Genomic DNA, 17,954 nt, shown 5'->3' with positions numbered 1-17,954 from the left:
CCATATTGATTTCTCTCTTCTTCCGCTGTCCACAGATGATCTTTCAGATCACCCCGCTGAACATGACCCAGTGGCTGATGGTGCTGAAGATCTCGCTGCCCGTCATCCTGCTAGACGAGGTGCTGAAATTCACAGCCAGGAATTACCTCGAACCCGGTAAAGATTTGGACACGCCCACGGGAAAGTGCTCGCTCAGCGCCTGCACCGAGGGCATCTCCTGGCCTTTCGTGGCGCTCTCACTCCCCCTGGTGCTCTGGATCTACAGCAACGACACTAACCTGGCTGAAATGTTCTGGTCCTGACTCATCTGAGCACAGAAACACAAACCCCCCTTCCCCTCACTCAGTGTGTAGATAGAAAGAATGTGTGTGTATGTATGTGTGTTAAGTGTGCCTGTGCACCAGTGAATGTGCACGAGGAGGACCGCGTTAACACGAACATAACAATAATATAATAAATGTAACAAAGTTCTTTTTAAAAACCATGTCTAGCGGGTATGGAGGGGACCACATAGAGCTGAAGTCTTTAAGTATTAATGACCATTATTATTATTCCCACGTCTGGACGTTCTGCTGGTTTGGTCTTAAAACAGTCATTTGTGTTATTTTTGCCTTATTTTTTTTTTTTCTTTTTAGTTTTTAAGAATTTGCATTTCAGACAAAGTAGAAATACTAAAGTCATTGTCTTGATTTTTTGTGTCCTCCCTTTCAGTGCATGAAGAAAAGCTCTACGATGTGTACCAAGTTTGAACACTATTTTATACAACTCATTTGTTTTTTGGTCTGTATTATAAGGAATCCACTGACGTGACTTAATGACGGGTTAAGTTTAGGCAGCCGGTTAACTTTTTTTTAAATTATTATTCCTTCCTCTCCTGTATATTTCCATAAAGCCATAACACAGAGGCGAGTCATTTTCATTCTGGCGTAAGGATGCATTTGAAGTAAAATGAGATCAGGTAGTTTGTCACAAATTGCACAAATTTGTCAAAAAAAAAAAAAAAAAAAAGCCATGTACAAGAACAGAATCCAGTTTGAGCATCCTACACAGCTGCCTAAACATAGCTGGGGAGACTAGGAAAGCTGTTTACATTTGTTTACTGTGTCCAGTGTGAATGTTCGACTTGTTCAGAGCGGAGGCATAGGAGTATAGGACATTTGGGTGGGAGTGAACGCATCGACTAAATCAGATCCTGAAATGGAAGCTGCATGTTGTGTATCCTGCATGCATTATGTGTGGGTTTTCATTTATTTGTCTGTCTTCCCCTTTGTATAATAACCTCCATTTTGGTGTTTTCCTTATTATTTTTTTTAATACCTTAATTATTAAAGCCAGTTTTTCTGCACTGGGCAGAGCACAGCTACCTCAATACAGTCTGATTAGTTTCTCGCCTCACTGAGCTTTACACATCCTGTGTATGACCTTGTTGCTTTGAGGTGTGCCCCTCTTGGCTTGTGCAGAAAAAATATAAATCAAATCATCCTGTCCCTGATTTTTTTCCCCCCCGTTTTAAGGATGTATTTTCTTTTGTATTTTATAATTGATTTGACTTATTAACTTAATTTAGAAGTGTTTGAGGCAGGGTGGGGTGGGTGAGTCATGGATGTAAATGTTGCCATGTACGGCGTAGGTCTGAGATGAAAAAAATGTTAACATGATAGGTTTATTAAATAGTGCATTTAGGACATGGATTTTATGATGCAAAACCAAAATGTTTCACTCTCCCTTTTTTTTTCTACTTCAAGAAAATACACTCATGGACCATTTGAATTAAAAATAGTGCGTGTCTCTTTATTTTACTGGCTTTTTTTTTGGTTTGTTTTTACATAGTATATATATGTAGAGTTACAGGAGCAATTATACTTGAAATAATGTAAATACAATAAGAAGTTAACGTTTGACCAGGCAAGCACAAACTGAAGAGCTAGCTTGTGCTACTGCAGGACCCTGTCATTTTGTACATAGCACATGTACTCAATTTACCTGTACCAATTAACGTTTTACATCACAGATCGAGTGTTTAGCAATCCCAGTCGTAAGCCTAATCCTTGTTTGTGAAAAGCTGTCATTATTACATGCCACATGAAGCATGTTACTGTGCCATCTGAGTGGCACTGCCAGTGTTGGTACCTAACAACTCTGCTTTTCCCCTCTGTTATGCCATCAATGGGCGTCCCCTTCACCGAGTGAGTATTATTAACATGCCTTTATTAATCTTAACCATGCTAATAAGCTAAAGAATTAAGTAAGACACTTGGTTGTGTGCTGTTATAGAAAAATAATCAAAGACAGGGTGGTGTGGCGCAGCCTGACGAGAAGCAGAGGTCCAATTAGCACCCCAAAGTAGATTAGTTTCCTGTAATGGTATGTCCTGAAGAGTTTTATTCCTTTTATACCACAGCACTAACATTTGCCAGCACTAATATTTTCCTATTGAGATCAGATCCTATTGAGTGATCCCTAATAGTTTTTTTTAAATACATTTATAGTTAGGATAAATACTGGGGAGTGTCTGTGAAACAAGTTAGTTCCTGTTAGCACTTACATTATAGCAACTATAAAGAGTCATTACCTCAGTAGAGCCTTTTTCTTCTCTGTCTTTAAGTTAGTAAGCCAAAAGTTGCAGTTTCTTTCCAAGAAACTGCAAAGCACAAACTCCTCTCTCCTGAAGACTTTATTGTTATAAAACGCTGACACTGGAGACTCCTTCCAGAACTGTTTGATAAATGTCTCCACACAGAGAACTTCACCTGTGTTGTTCGATTACGATCAATCACAATTGATAATTCAACAATGCTGTGGTATAATTAACCATAAAAAGCTTAAACATCTTTGAGTTTGTTTTCAGTAAGTGATTGAACTAACAATAGCACTAACAAATAAAAGACTGATTTCTTTGTCATATAATAATGCTACACAAATATATGACTCTTAAATCCAACACTGAATGTCCTTCATGTCCTGTATGATTTATGTGAGACATAAATAAGGTGCCTGGTAATAGAGAACAAATCTTACCAAGACCCTTATACAGTTTCTGAAATTAATGGCCCCCACCCCCCCTCATAAACCTTCCTCTGGCTGCTGCCCATCAGATTTCTCATTTCCACCTGCGCTTTGCTCAGGCATTCAAGCTTTAAGGGTGCACTTTATATTTTTGAAACATTCTATACCTGTAATAATCACACAATTAAAAAAAAATGCATTGAACTGACAACCATGCCACAAAATGGCTCTTCATTTCAGAATTCTGGTTACATTTTTGTGAGCTGGAGAGTAGTTCTGCCCCCTCTTCTTTAAAATGTGACTCATTAGGGAAATGTGGAGTGCTTCTAATTTCTTTATTTGCACCTACTTGTTTCCTTTCAATGCACTGAATTCATGAAGGAATGCATTTTCCAAATGAAAACTTTGTTTAAATGCACACTGAAGAGTCACTCTAAAGTGAATTTTTACATTGCCTGTAGAATGAATCTTCCCATACAGAGCAGTGATTACACACTGAATTATCCTTATTTAAAACATTATTGCGTGTGTACATCACACACTTAAAAGCAAGACAAAAATTGACTTTCATGCAAGGATTTTATTTGTACTCGTTGTTTATTTTTATTTGGGATTATTCATTGTGTGTGTATTTATGTATTGTCAATTTTGTTGGAATTTTTTTTTTGTAACTGTACAACCGAATACCTGCGTATCCTTGATCCAAAATCCTTTTCTTTCCTTGTTCCTTGATTCCTCTGAGCATGGTTGAAGAATTTATATTTGCTTTAAAATGGTAGACTTTGATCGTATGCAGATGGATATAGGATTGAATCAAGGAGGCATCAGTCAGAGTTTTGTGCTCATTAGGCATTTGTAATTTTTTAAATAGACTGTATGGTTTATTTGCTGGTGAAAGTCACTTCACAGGCAGCAGAGTGCTTTAAAAAAATTACAAACTGCTGCTTTAAAAAAATATAAAATGTTTTTTTTAATTATTGTCCTTAGCTATCGTTAATCAGTCTCCATATCATAACACAAATTCTACGCATCTTCCATTGGAAAGAATTGTAGGAGTCTGTGATGAGTTGATGAAATAGCATGCTTATAGTCTTTTCTGCATAGCTTTTTGTCATGCTTGCTGTCTCTGATGGCTGGCTTAAATCTCAAGCTCATCCTTTCTCTCTTCTACTCTTCTTTTCACAGCTTGCGCCTTGTAAGACGTGCCCGTCTCCCTCCAGCTTGTTCTGGGGAGGAAACTGGACGCTTCTCTTTGTGCATGTGGCATTCCCTCCTCCATGTTGTACGCTGCATGATCCTTGGTTTGACCGGCAGGAGCAGCTGTTCTTTACTGATGGAGCAAATGATTAACAAAGGACAAAAGGCTGAATGGACAACTGTGAATTCTTTTTGCTTTGTAGAGGAGAGTGATAAACTGTGTGCAGGCTGGGCTTCCAGCATCCTTGCTCCTCTATTTTGTATGAACAAGAAAATTGTCTACCATTGCATATCATGCTGCCTTGCAATCAGTTTGTCAGTATAGGTTACATCTAAATATGTTAAATTCCTTTTTTAAACTGTGTAAAATGTCAGTTTTCTATACAGTATACATATGTATAATATATAGTAAAATGCATGCCTTCTGTTGTAAGTAGCTAAGCAATTTTATCTATATTTATATAGTATTTGCTGTGTACATCGGTGCTCAATGGTATGATAAGATGGACATCATTTTACAAATAAACTCACCAGGTTGATTTTATGAACACAAAATTTTGTTTTGAATTTTGTCCTCTTTTTTGTACAGGTGCTATACAAACAATACATTATTATTAATATTATTGTTATATTACAGTTGTGTAAAACAGATATAATACATTAGTATATTGTCCATAACATTTGCTATAATAGGAGTTCTCAGGCAGGGACTTATATAACCATTAAAAAAAAATTAATGGACCCTCTCAATAGAGATTAATTTTTATTACAGTTTTTCTCAATCAATTAAACACTAAAAACTGATTCTGAGCAAAATATTTGAAACTATTTCTTCAGCTACCAAAAGGGAAAGGGGATCATTTCCCAAAAATCTAAACACAAAAAAGGTGTTTTGACACATGCTTCAGATTTGTTGAACATTTTGTGCAAAATCATACACACAAAAAACCCTCAATTTTGCATTCAGAATCATTCAGAAAGCACTAGCACTCAATATAATTAACTCAGTTCATCTAAACCTGAACTCAATTAACACACAATTCTCCAGGCCCAAACACTGCAAAGCAAAACTGTGCACACACCAATCAGAAGCTCTGGATGAATAAATAGGGTCACAGGTGCATTTGCATGGCCTGGAACAAACCACGTGGTGTGTGCTATCTGAGGACAAAATTTGGTTTAGATGGGAGATAACATGTTTTTGAGCTGAGTATTTGGTTGTGCCATGAAGGTTTGTCCAGACTGTGTGTGCAGTTTTGGATTTGTGTTTGTAGTTTTGAGAAAATGGTGCATGGTATCAGGAAATATGTCTTAGCAATTGAGAAAAACTGTAACTTAATCCTAATAAAACTATTAAAATATTAGCCTCATTATTTAAGTATGCACCATAACATTTTGCATATTTATTAGAACCATTACTCCTGAAATTTCCTCCCATAGAACACATTTTAATATAATCTTTATTAAAATGGCTATTAGACAATTTTAAACACATTATTTATTGGGTGACTTGTTTTGAGGTATTGAGGTTTGGATTAAATTTAAATTAAGCTTTAATGTAACGTACTAGTTAAACAGAATAATAACTATATAAAACTCAATTATAAATAATAACTTTGATAATTGAGGGTTGTTTAAGTGTAAGTGAATATATATTTATATTTGTAATCAAGAACTTCATAAGATCACACACAAGGAAAGAAACGTTTCCGCTTTTCTTGCAATACTTCATATGGACACTTGGGGGCGCCAAAGATAAGAAATTAAACAGTAGCCGTTTATTAAACGGATGCTGAATTTACTTCTGTATGTAGAATAGAAACATTTGTGGCACAATCAGTTAAGAACTATTAATGACTTACTCTGGTTAATATTTAATTTTATTTAAGAATGATAAATAGATAAAATAGGTGATCAATAGGTGTCTTAAAATCTCATTCAAGGGTAAAATAATTAGGTTATATATTATCTGTTCAAAAACAGATAATAAAAACAGTTATCAGTATATGGTATATAATGATATTTCGGACTTATTGGATTTTTTTAGCCACATTTTTGACAGGATAACTCTTTCGTAACCATAACCATAATGACGTAGATTAATTGCAGCAAATCGGACATAAATATAATATTAGATCTGTATTTTTTTCCTATAAGAAATTAGCTAAGGGAAAATTAGAAAAATACCAACAACAAATTATATATATATATATATATATATATATATATATATATATATATATATATATATATAATTATATATATATAATTTGTTGTTGTTATTTTTGTAATTTTCCCTTAGCTAATTTCTTATAGGAAAAAAAAACATATTATATATATATATATATATATATATATATATATATATATATATATATATAATTATAACATAATATAATTATAGACTATAATATAAATATCGTATATGTACTTTTTTAAATACAGTTTTTTTTCTTTTTTTGTCTTTTTTAAAATAAATAAATTAAAGGAGAACAAACACAACACAAGGGTCTGAAATCAGCCCAGATTGTCATCTAGGACGAATTTGATTCATCCTACTAAATGCCAATCATGTCCATCAGCCCCTCCCTTTTCCTTGCCCACTGTCAATCACACTCACTGACCCCGCCCTTTCCTGTACAAGCCCCTCCCTTCAGCTTTTCAGACAGGAGCGCTGCGTAGTGACCAGTATCTCCAGCGCAGAAATCTCCCGACTAATTAAACAGCGTGATAACAAAACGCGTGAATATCGTGACAGGATTTTTCTACAGTATCTTATCCGGCAGGACGACGAGGTCTGGAGTCTGCGTTACGGATAAGAAACGGCTTTCACTGCTTTTTTTTCTGGGGTTTTTATTTTATTATGACGCTCACACGTCGGTACACAAAAGAGCTTTGGAGATGATGGTGATGGTGATGGTGGTGATGATGATGGAAAAACGGCGTCGCATCCTGAATAGAAGCAGGACAACGACAAGACTTTACACCTGGATGAACTGAAGAGGGATTGTGGTGCTTGGAAATCACGGGTTGATTCTGTGTAACAGACTGCTTGAGGTTTGAATGATCGTGTCCAGATGCTGTCATTGTGCTGTGGTCCGCTGCTGCTGTGCTCCTGGAAGAAGGATGCATGGGAGTATGCCATCAGCTTTCCCGTTGTTTCCCTCCAGTGTGCGCGTTGATGCGTGGTTGGTTTGTATTAGAAGAAACCAGTTTCAGAGAAGAAATCCATATTTATAAGGACAATCCCTGGGAAATCTTGAACATTCTGTGGTTTATACAAGGTTATCCCTTGTTATAAACTCCTACTGTTGAGTTTTGCAAATTAAGTTTCATTAAAAGCAAGTCGCTTCGAAGTGACTGCATCAACCTTACATACTTGAATTATTTTAACCTAAATAACTTATCGATGATGGTGGAGCCTGTGGGATTTATTGAGGCCTGGAAGGCACAGTTTCCAGAGTCGGAGCCTCCGAAAATGGAGCTGAGGTCCGTGGGAGGCATCGAGCAGGAACTGGAGAAGTGCAAGGCGTCTATTAGGCGGCTGGAGCTAGAGGTGAACAAAGAGCGTTTCCGCATGATCTACCTCCAGACGCTGCTTGCTAAAGAGAGAAAAAGTTATGACAGACAGCGTTGGGGCTTCAGGAAGGCACAGATGGCCGAGGGGGATGCTCAAGCAGGTGGAGCGGACCCCCAGCACTCACAAACGCAGGAACCTAGTCAGGGGGATCGCACCAGATTCCAGCCTGTAGGAGAAGCCAGGCCTAAACCACGGCCTCCTCCGGCTAGGAAATCCGCCTCGCATGGAGATGGACTGGAACTGCAGTCAGGGTTTGAGCCCCACCAGCTAGGGCAGGGCAGTGAGACAGATGGGCTTTCACCATCTAAACAGAGGGGGGGTGTCTCTCCTCGCAGGCCGCATCCTCCTCCTGACAAGGAGCTCCCATCCGACCCATGTCCTAAGGACAAACCAGGCATGGGACTTGGGGTGGCCGCTTTGCGCTCCAATTTTGAGCGGATCAAACGAGCCAACTCACACTCAGCCGGAGATGGGAGAGGAGGCCAAGACAAGCAGCCTTTCTATGCCAACATGGAATTCCATCATGATAAGGGCCTGGTGCGAGTGAATGATCGCGACGTTTCGGACAAGATCAGTTCCCTTGGCACACAGGCCGTGCAAATGGAGCGCAAGCGTTCCCTTCATTCCCTGCCAGGCAACTTGGCCACTGTCGCTGGTGACCTGCGGCCCAGGCCCGTTTGTAGGGGCCGATCCAGTGAGAGCACCTGCGGCTATGACGCAGAATGTGAAGATGGAGAACCCAACCCTCGGTACAACAGAGATGGCACTGCTCGGCCCAATGGAAATAAACCACCACCTCCTCCGTGGCATCCGTCAGATTTTCAGCCCTACAGCGGGGTTTATGTGACCAGTGAAAGTGGTGATGGTCGGGTCACGATGCGAGAGCATGCCAGCAATGATGACCATCACCTCACCTGGCCGAGGAGATCCTACTCACCTGGAAGCTTGGAAGATGTTGGTGGAGGAGGGGGCGGCTACACACCTGACTGCAGCTCCAATGAGAACTTGACCTCCAGCGAGGACGACTTCTCGTCAGGACAGTCAAGTCACGTGTCGCCTAGCCCAACCGCCGCCTTCCGCAGGCCCTTCAGGGAGAAAAGCCGCTCACCCTCACAGAACTCTCAGCACTCATTGGACAGCAGTAGCCCTCCGACGCCGCAGTCCCAGAAGAGACACAGGCAGCCACACGTGGTTGTTTCAGAGGCCACTATTGTCGGTGTCCGCAAAACGGGACAGATCTGGCCCCATGATGGAGACTCCACGCCCTCTATTAGGACATCCCATGACAACAGTTACCATGGAGATCTCGGTAAGTGATGGTTTGTGCACTTTTTGGTGTATTGAGCAAACTTGGCAATTTGACTAGTAATTGTTGACTTTTTTTTTAAAATATTGGGTGGCTACAAAGAAACGGTAAGACAACTGGACAAAGCGTTTGTGCGGTCTGTGCAATGTCGTGGCAGTAATAATGTATTCTTGGTGTGTATTCTAATTTTTGTGGAATTAAAATTCACTGAATATTATTCAGCTCTTTGGTTCTGTAGATCACTTTTAGGTTTTGCTGAGTTACTACACTCTCACAGGTCTTTACTGTGTCCTTCACACTGTATGATAGAGACAGCTGGAGGCTTTGTGTCCACAGTGAATGTGGGTTCACTGGGCATGAGAGATGTTGAGTAATTAACTGAAAGAGCTCATTTAGACGATGAGGTCAGACTGAGAGGGTTCGTATACGAGTCTCCTGAGTCTCTCTTTTTGTCAGGAGCGACTGTAGTGGAGGGAGCTTTTACCACAGTGCTAATACTGTGCTAAATCCATGTCTCAACCTTTCATTGCTTACTTCTGCTAACGGACCTTCAGGCCAAGCAGAATCCGAACTTAGTTTAGTGAAACCTGACACCTTTGCAGATATGTCCTGAATCTGAGTTGAATGACAGCTTATCACTATACTGCTGGTTCCTGAGATGAATAATAGCAAACTGGAACACTGTGCTATCCTTGCAAAGAATCCATCCACAGGTGTCTGAGAGACTCTGACTCATCAGGCAAAGCAGTTCCAACTCTCGACCGGGTTTATGAGCACACTAACAGGAACCTTGGACCAGAGACAAACTATTTCCTGAAAACATATCCAGTGTCTTTAACCTGTGTGTAGCCTGGAGGTGTTAAGAGTGGTGTAGTGTGATGTGGTGAACGCTCAGCAGTCACTGCTTACCCATTCTCATGCCAAGGAGGTCTTCTTTGTGGGGAGAGAAAGATAACATTGAGGGCAGACAAAGACAGACAGACACCAGCTGAACTCCGCTGAGCATGCCCAGGGCTACACTGCTGAATTACAGCCATTTTGTTTCCTGTCAAAAAAAATAAAAAAAAGATGACACTTGGCTGCTGCTTGTTAAACTCTGGCTGTGGTGAAGGAGCTGTACCAGTTTTTTTTTTTTTTTTTTTCTTAAATAAACGTTTTCTTGTTTTTTCCCTTCTTCCACTTTATAATTATAGCTGTGATTCATTCAGATACATACTATGGACAGACTGAATAGGATGTTAACTTTGTAGCCTGCTTCCCTCTTGTTTGCTATTCCTGTTGCCTCATGTTCCTTATTTTGCTTTTAGGAAAATCCATATCACACTCAGACCTTAAAGATACAGGGTCAAGCATCATATACCCATTTTGAACCTCAATGAAAGGAAAACAATCATGACTTAGAAGTAACATATGTATAGTACACAGTGGTAAAAATAAAGAGATCTGAGAACACAGAAGAAACCATCGCATGTACTAGTCAGTCCAGCTGTGCAGGTCCTGCGAACTATTTTATTCTATATATATGTGTGTAAAAGAAGAAAAGCATTTTTAAAATGGCTAAAACTGTAGTTCTTAAAAAATGTGCCACAGTTTTAACCTTGAAGCTGAAATCGTATTTCAGACTATTATTCTAACTATTTTGTTTCTATGTTAAAATATAATTTTCCCTTAAACGCCTTTAAGTTAGATGGTGTCACTGTGTTGGTAGTGAAATCAGTGCTGATTTTTTTTTTTTTTTTTTTTTTTTTTTTTTGAGTGAAAACAGAGCTAGAAAAATGCGGAGGTTGTAGTTTTTGGTTTTGGGGCAACTTGAGAACCTGAAATACACACTGTACTGTACAACAAGCATTTAAAGGAATCATTTATTTAGGACCCGTTATTTGCATTTTCAACTAATTAAATCACCAAAACATTACTTTTGACATTACTTTTGACTTAAAAGTTTAACTCCTATTCTCTCATGTGTTTTTGTTTACCCGTAATCTTCTTCTTTCCTCATTCATGACTTTGCAGTAGTGTGTATTCAAAATAATTGCACCGTTGCAACCTTTACTTGACAATTACTGACTTGTTCTGCAGTTTACTACAGCAGCAGTCACCAATTTTGTATTACTGCCTCAGTTTTTTTTTTAACCATGAACATGTGAAATAATACCTTCAGTGATTTTTTAAGTTGTCACATTCCGATATCTTCAAAAACCACACGATGATCAGGACAAGGAGGAGTGTCTACCTGCCTGTCAGTCATCATGCACTTTCATTCTGGTGTTCTTCCTTGGCAGTGCATGTGAATGAGTTTCAAGGCATGGCTTTGGCTCAAAAATTGATGGAACTCAATGTGATTTTCCATCACAACCACTATTTATACCTTTAAGGAAGAGAAAGATAAATAAAGACAGGAGGAGGTAAAGTGCTGTATGTGTGTGTGTGTGTTTGAGCTGCTGTCTCTTGCTTCAGTGCAGGCTGTAAAGATGCACAGATGTCCTATTGCGTAACAGTGTGAGCATCTCCCTCCGCTCCTGGCTTGCCTTGTGTGTGTGTGTCTGTGGAAAAAGAGTAGCCGTATTTATGTGTGTAGTGAGAGTAAGTGATTGAGCATACATATGGCAACACCAGGTGCTAGATCTCCAAGTGCTAAGCGCTACACAGGATCTCTGTGTTCTTTATAAAAATAGCAAAATGCTAGTGATGGCAGGAGAACCTTATATTTGCTGCTATCAGTGTACATCATATTTACTGTGTCTCAGATGTACAAAAAATCTCAAAAAAGGGTTTTTTAGTGTTATTTCTTCAGTGAATGCCAGGCCCATGTGGTGTTCTGCTCTTCCAGTAAAGCCTCATTCCCACAATGGAGGTCCTTCTTGTAAACAACAAATGCAATTGTTTCCTAATGTCTTTTATTTGCCCTTTTTTGAAGTGGAGATTCAGGCTGAAATGTCCTTGTGTCGGTTAGAGATCGTTATAGAGAGAGAGAGCGAGAGAGGAAGCACAGGACAACAAACAGCTCTCCCTCGCCGCTCACACACAAGCTTCCAAGAAAACATCAGTCATTCATTATGGATAAAAGGATTGGGCCCCTGTGCAGCTGCCTCCCTACACATACTACATGACTAGACACAGATTACAGCCTTTCATTTAATGGTGTTTGAGTTTCCATTTTGTAATTGTTAAGAATGGTCAGGTTATGAAACACTGTAAAAATCCTTCACTTTTATTTCAATTGGCAGACATACTGTAGTTCTAGTTCTGTAGTTGATAAATTCAGTTGAACAAGCTCGACGTTGGGATGTTACAAGTTCAAACCCTCACAAACTCACATAATTGGGTAGGAAGGACAGCCTTCTTTTCTCTGGTGGCTCATGAATGCAGAATACAGTTATGGTACATTCACGTTGCAACGGGAGCACAACACTTCCTTCATTAAAATATTCCTGCATTTCTATAACCAACGTATGCATTCTCCAGCTTGATGTACATCTGAATAATAAGTAAATTATATATTTTTAAAACAATTTCAAAATTTTCTGCTTGTTTTGGGGATTTTTTTTTTTTAACTTTAGTTTATTTTTTTTGCCAAAAATACACAGTAGTTTTCGTCACATTTTAGTCATTTGGTTAACTCTAGTTTAGGTGTAGTTGATGAAACCTGAATGAATATTTCTCCAAACCCCTTAAATAGGTTCTTCTTAAGTGTTTAGTTTTAATTTTAATTCTTTTTAAGGGCAAGTGCATTTATTTTTGTCAATAAAATGTTGATAATTGTTCCTACTGGCTGACTTCATTGGTCTTGGAGGAAGCACGCATTAGCCTTTACCCTTACTTGTTGGCAGATTAAAGTAGATAAAAGGGGAGTTAAGCTGAAGATAGAAGGTGGGTTTATGTAGTGATTAGGAGCTTTTTTGTTTAAAAAAAATTAAAATTACATGAATTTAATAAACTCTTAGCTGAATATTTTATTTGTAACATTATATTAATCCTTTCGCATACACCTTGGAATCTTAGCAGTTCATAGTGAGAAACACAGGAAATCATGACTCATGACTCAGTGCTAATGGAAATTTAAATACATGGTAAGGAAACTCAGCTCTAGATTTTATTGGTTCCTGAGGTGGTGCCTCAGTTGAACCTGGAAGCTGCTTTGCAGTCATGTGCTTCTTCCCTTTAATGCCAGAAAGAGCTGAATGCAGTAAATGTGTTTAAACACCAGATTTGACTGGTGTGTGTTAGAGGTTATGGTTTCTATCCTGCACCTCACAAATTTCGGATCAAAGCAAATACTTCAGTTTGAATGCAATTAAGGAAAAATTCAGCTTTGTGTGAGGGAGAGGTGGATGGGTGGGTATTTAAATGGATGGTCTGATGCAAGTAGAGAAACATGTTCTGCTCAATACACATATTGTCCAACATTACTGGACTGAGGTCAGATCTTCCAGTCCTTATTTTTATCCAGAGTAAAAGCTCAGGACCATCTGAGGAGAGCTTTCCTGTGGCAGCTGGCACTCAGAACCAGAGCACGCTCTAAATGATGAGTAGATGACTGTGGTATTCCCCTGTTTATCCCACTGAAAAATAAGATATTTGTACTTATTCGCTCCTAAGTTTAGCATGTTTGGACAGTTGCATTTACCATGTTTTGTCATGGTGTGAACGTGCATTCCCCACAGGGTTAGAAAAATTCCACCCAGAAGCTGGAAGCCACTCAGGGGAGTGTAAGGAAAAAGGCAGCAGTGAGTGAACAGAAGTGCACTTGATATGCTAATGAAAGAAAACCCTTCAGTCAGGTGGGGTGAGGCGTTAAGATGTTACCCATGCAGGATGCCATGAAGAGTCAAAAAAGTCCCCAACAGGCTTTGAAGTCTGTGCAGTTGAAGCTTCAGGAACCACAGAAGGCAATTGGGGGCTGGACCAATCCCAACTTCTTCTGCTCCTGCTGAGAGAGGGGGGAGGATTACCCTGATGGGGTTTAGAAGTTTTTAGAGCATGCATTATTTGAAGACCAGATATCCTCAAGGCTTTCATCAAGACCTGACTTTGGAAAAGTTTGGTTTTGGGGCCCGAATGCTAAAGGGATGCCTCAGAGATGACTAGGATATGTCTTCTGTAATATCCATTCAACTAGAATGTACCTAGAGCTCAGTCCAATCTTTACACTATTTCATTGTGATTGCCAAACTGTTAGGTTACCAGAAAGGTATCACTGTATATAACACTGGAGCTGTATATTTAACCACTGCAGGGCATGTAAGCTTGGTGGAAAAGCTACTTTGGCTGGAATCTTGCTGGATATTTTGTCCAGATCTCTCTGAAGGTTCTAGACTTGGTCAATGTAGATTCACTGCCTACAGAGGAGACTACAAAGGGCAGTGTGGTAGCCAGTAGGCAGTTGGCAGTCAGAAATACTGGACACAGCGCAGATGGCAAACCTCCTGCGGTGAGTTTCCTGAGGTGGGCGACATTCTGACTGTCTGTCTGTGTGTATCCAGCAGCACAAACCTGGGATCAGGGTCTGGACCATGACCCCCAGGCCAGAGGAAGAACAGAAAATCCGACCCACCCTGTACTGTGGGCACTGCGGGTGCTGCCCTCAGGCCTGCCTGCTTGTGGACACACACCCCACCCAGACCACAAAGTGTGTGTGTGTTTGCTGGAGCGTTATTGCCAAGGTCTCAAACACAGGCACCCTGTGAATTTGCAGCCATCCCAAAAGAAAGCTCAAGAAATAGCTGGTGTTAGAAAAGCCTGTCCAGTGCTTAGCTCTCTAAACAAAGGGGGTCTTTATTTTCTGAGCTGAAGCTAGCAACACTCACCTCATATTCAGCGCTAAATACTATACTGGACTCCAGAGCAGTGGAGTGTGATTAGAGCAGGGGGTGTAGATTAGCATCAGATGTGACACTGCTTGTATTTTGGATTCCAAAAATGTGGCTTTGTGACACCCCAAATTATCCCAAATCACACTTCAGTCACAAGAGGAACAGTCAGGTCTGTTTGGTCTGTCACTCGTTAAATTTAATGCGTCATCAACTCCCTAAGATGCCCGTGTCTGCTGCCCTACATATTCTAGACCCTATGACGTGGTGGAATGAAAATAGCATGTTGTGAATATATTTCTATACAATGGAGTAAAACACAATGGGTTATTTTTTGGTTATCCAGTTCTGAAGTATTTTATACCACACTAGTATACAACTCTTTGTCAAAGAATGGCCTACCCTTTTTTTTTTTTTTCAAATAAAAACATGTCATACTATTTATCAGTTTATAGTAACATATAACGTTGTGGTAGCAGCTCTAAACCTCGCTTTCTCTTGAAGTTAATAAGCCCAAAAAATGCAGCTTGCTACCAAGAAACTGCAAAACACAACATCCTCTGTCCTTAAACCTTTTCCATGGTAGAAAACATAAATGTATGGCTTTACCTCTGCTCTTACAAAGTGCTGACGCTGGAGACTTCTTCCATAAATGTTACACTTTTCTTTACAGAAAGCTTCATCATATTAACAAATATGTCTTTTTTGTTATAAAATGTTCTTAATCCATTTAGTGTAGATTAAAATCCACCGAACAGGACCCTGTGTAAGTGACTATAGAAAACATTTTATGTTAATATAGAGCATTAATATAAAAATGTGATGTGACTACTGTCAGAGCTGCTGGTAGAGAAAATTCAAATAATGCGTCACTGTTAATGTTCATTTAAAAATGTAATTAAATAATTAAATCACACCGGTGCCATGGTAGAGGACTCCTGCAGAATTGTGCACGTTGCAGACTTCAGCAATAAAAGTACAACAAAGAATATTATTGCATTAACAATTAACAAATGATATATTGCTCAGCCTTAATGTGTGGGTGTCTGTTGGGCTCAATGCACATAAAATACATTCTTACATTGTAGCATTTGTTTAGGGCCCTTCTCTAATTGTGTTGTGTGGTAACAAATAAATCAAGCATTGTTCACTGCTCGATAAAAATAAGACTTTCCAGATTGTTCTTTCTTGTGGTTAAATGAAGCGTTCTTTATATTCCAGCCAGATTCGCTCCCTCATGCAGCCTGGACAGCTGCTTCGAATTTGTTGTGTGTGCACCCAATTACCGGGCTTGCACCTTTCTGCTGTGTGTGTCTTGAGTTTTCCACTAAACAAGGAGAAAAGCCAAAGAGATCAAAGCTCCAACCTGAGGACACTGGGGGTTCCCTTCTTTATTCAATAGCGTTTAAGAGAGAGGGGCTGATTAGTGTCACATGTCACTGTTGCCAATTTTTTTCCTCTCCCAGTCAAGTCCTGTCATCCTGTAAAGCGATTTCTGTTGTGATAAGCACTAACTCACTGTTGTTGTGGTGGACAGGGTTTAATTAGACTGTCTGACTATGATAGGATCTGTCTTTTTTTCCTGGCCTCAGGTCACAGATTTAAATTCAGTGTGTTATCTGTGGTAATATGATTATTGACCAGGATCATTCAGGAGAGGTTTTATTCACCTGAATTAACCTGTATGTGTACCCACTATGTGTACAGAAAACCCGCTAACACATTAGCGTCAAAATCCAACATGTGCATTGCAGTATATTATAATTTGTATATTTGATTAATTATACCGTTAGCATTCTGGTGTGTGATGGTTTGTGCTAATCCTAAATATTCTTCAGAAACACACTAAATCATGTGGGGTCATTCAATTATTCTGTCTCTGTTATTTTATGAAGAATTACTGTAGCACATAGGTACATTAATCTGCTTTTATATGTTTCTTCAGTGTGCTTCTGAGAGCATAATGTAACTACATGATTATAGCTTTGCTAACTAATTAGCTAGCTAGCTAGTGCCAAGCTCATTAGCTAGCACAGAGTATGATTATACAGAATGTTACAGATTGTAACAACTTTAACATTTTATTTAAAAAATTTAAACATTTACTAAAATCCAGTAACCACAGTCATGGTTTTTGCACCATGCTGGTTAAAAAGGAGTCAGTTAGCACGTTGCTACATCTCTGTATTCTTTCTGTCATTCAGAAGTCATTTAGAAAGAAAATTTACCTAACGTACAGTTTAATAAAATCCACCATAATCACACTGCCGTGGAATATAAATGCCAAACCAGTATTTTGTATTTTAAATATATGTATTAGAAATACTGGCCATCCTATAATGTTAGTGTTCGGTTTAATAATTACTATTATTATTATTGTACCACATACGTAAATCTGCATCGGTATGTTTGTTTAGTGTGTTGAAGTGAGCATAACATAGCTACATGATTATAGCTTTGCTCGGGAGCTAGCAGAGAGTATGATAAAGCTAGCTAGCACAAAAGATTATTATGTAAAAAAAATTATTACGTTAAAGTTAAACATTTACTTAGCATTGAGTAACGGCAGTTCTGGTTGTAGCACCATGCTAGTTAAAAGAAGTCAGTTAGCACACTGCTTTGTCTGTGTTTTCTTCCTGAAGAGTCAGTCAGGCATTTGGAGACTGCGGAGGATTTCTACCTGTCGAGTGCTTGCTCTGAAATCTGACAGAATTGTACAATCGTAAAATAAAATTACAGTAAAAGACAGTATTTTGTTTTTATAATAATAATAAGCCTCTAGGGTCCTATTCAGTAGCTGACTTAGTTATAAAGGATTTAGCTTTTTTCCATTGTGGTTGTGGTATTAGTATGGAAGCATCTGTGTGTGTGTGTGTGTGTGTGAGTGTTGCCTGGCCTGAGTTTTGACCCACACACTTGGAGAGTGCTTGTGTCCGCTGTGATTTTCCTGATGGTTGGAGATGTGGCGATTCAGCGCACTGGGTGAGGCAGAGAGGAAACGTTTTCTCTCCTGTCAGGACTCATACATTTATCGTCAGTGTCTTTTTCTCTACTA

General features: G+C 39.1%; 2 protein-coding genes across 5 annotated transcripts in view; both read left to right on the top strand.

Moving 5' to 3' along the window:
- atp2a2b (ATPase sarcoplasmic/endoplasmic reticulum Ca2+ transporting 2b) overlaps window positions 1-4,747 on the top strand; it is a 31,841-nt gene extending 27,094 nt beyond the window's left edge. Inside the window, exons 20-21 of one of the 2 annotated variants that reach the window (XM_026929038.3) lie at window positions 36-156; window positions 4,192-4,747. In XM_026929038.3, the coding sequence (XP_026784839.1) occupies window positions 36-156; window positions 4,192-4,205 (135 nt within the window). In that variant the 3' untranslated portion in view covers window positions 4,206-4,747. Of the gene's footprint in view, window positions 1-35; window positions 2,187-4,191 lie in introns of both variants that reach the window. The other variant, XM_026929037.3, reaches the window with a different exon arrangement.
- A 2,098-nt stretch (window positions 4,748-6,845) lies between these two features.
- bcr (BCR activator of RhoGEF and GTPase) overlaps window positions 6,846-17,954 on the top strand; it is an 83,866-nt gene continuing 72,757 nt past the window's right edge. For all 3 annotated transcript variants that reach the window (XM_034311224.2, XM_026929035.3, XM_026929034.3), the window contains exon 1: window positions 6,846-9,092. In XM_034311224.2, coding sequence (XP_034167115.2) covers window positions 7,613-9,092 — 1,480 coding nt within the window. In that variant the 5' untranslated portion in view covers window positions 6,846-7,612. The remainder of the gene's footprint in view (window positions 9,093-17,954) is intronic.

This window comes from Pangasianodon hypophthalmus, chromosome 15 (assembly GCF_027358585.1).
Source record: "Pangasianodon hypophthalmus isolate fPanHyp1 chromosome 15, fPanHyp1.pri, whole genome shotgun sequence".
Lineage (NCBI taxonomy): Eukaryota > Metazoa > Chordata > Actinopteri > Siluriformes > Pangasiidae > Pangasianodon > Pangasianodon hypophthalmus.
Note: the sequence above shows the minus strand (reverse complement) of the source record. Positions and strands in the feature narration are given on the sequence as shown.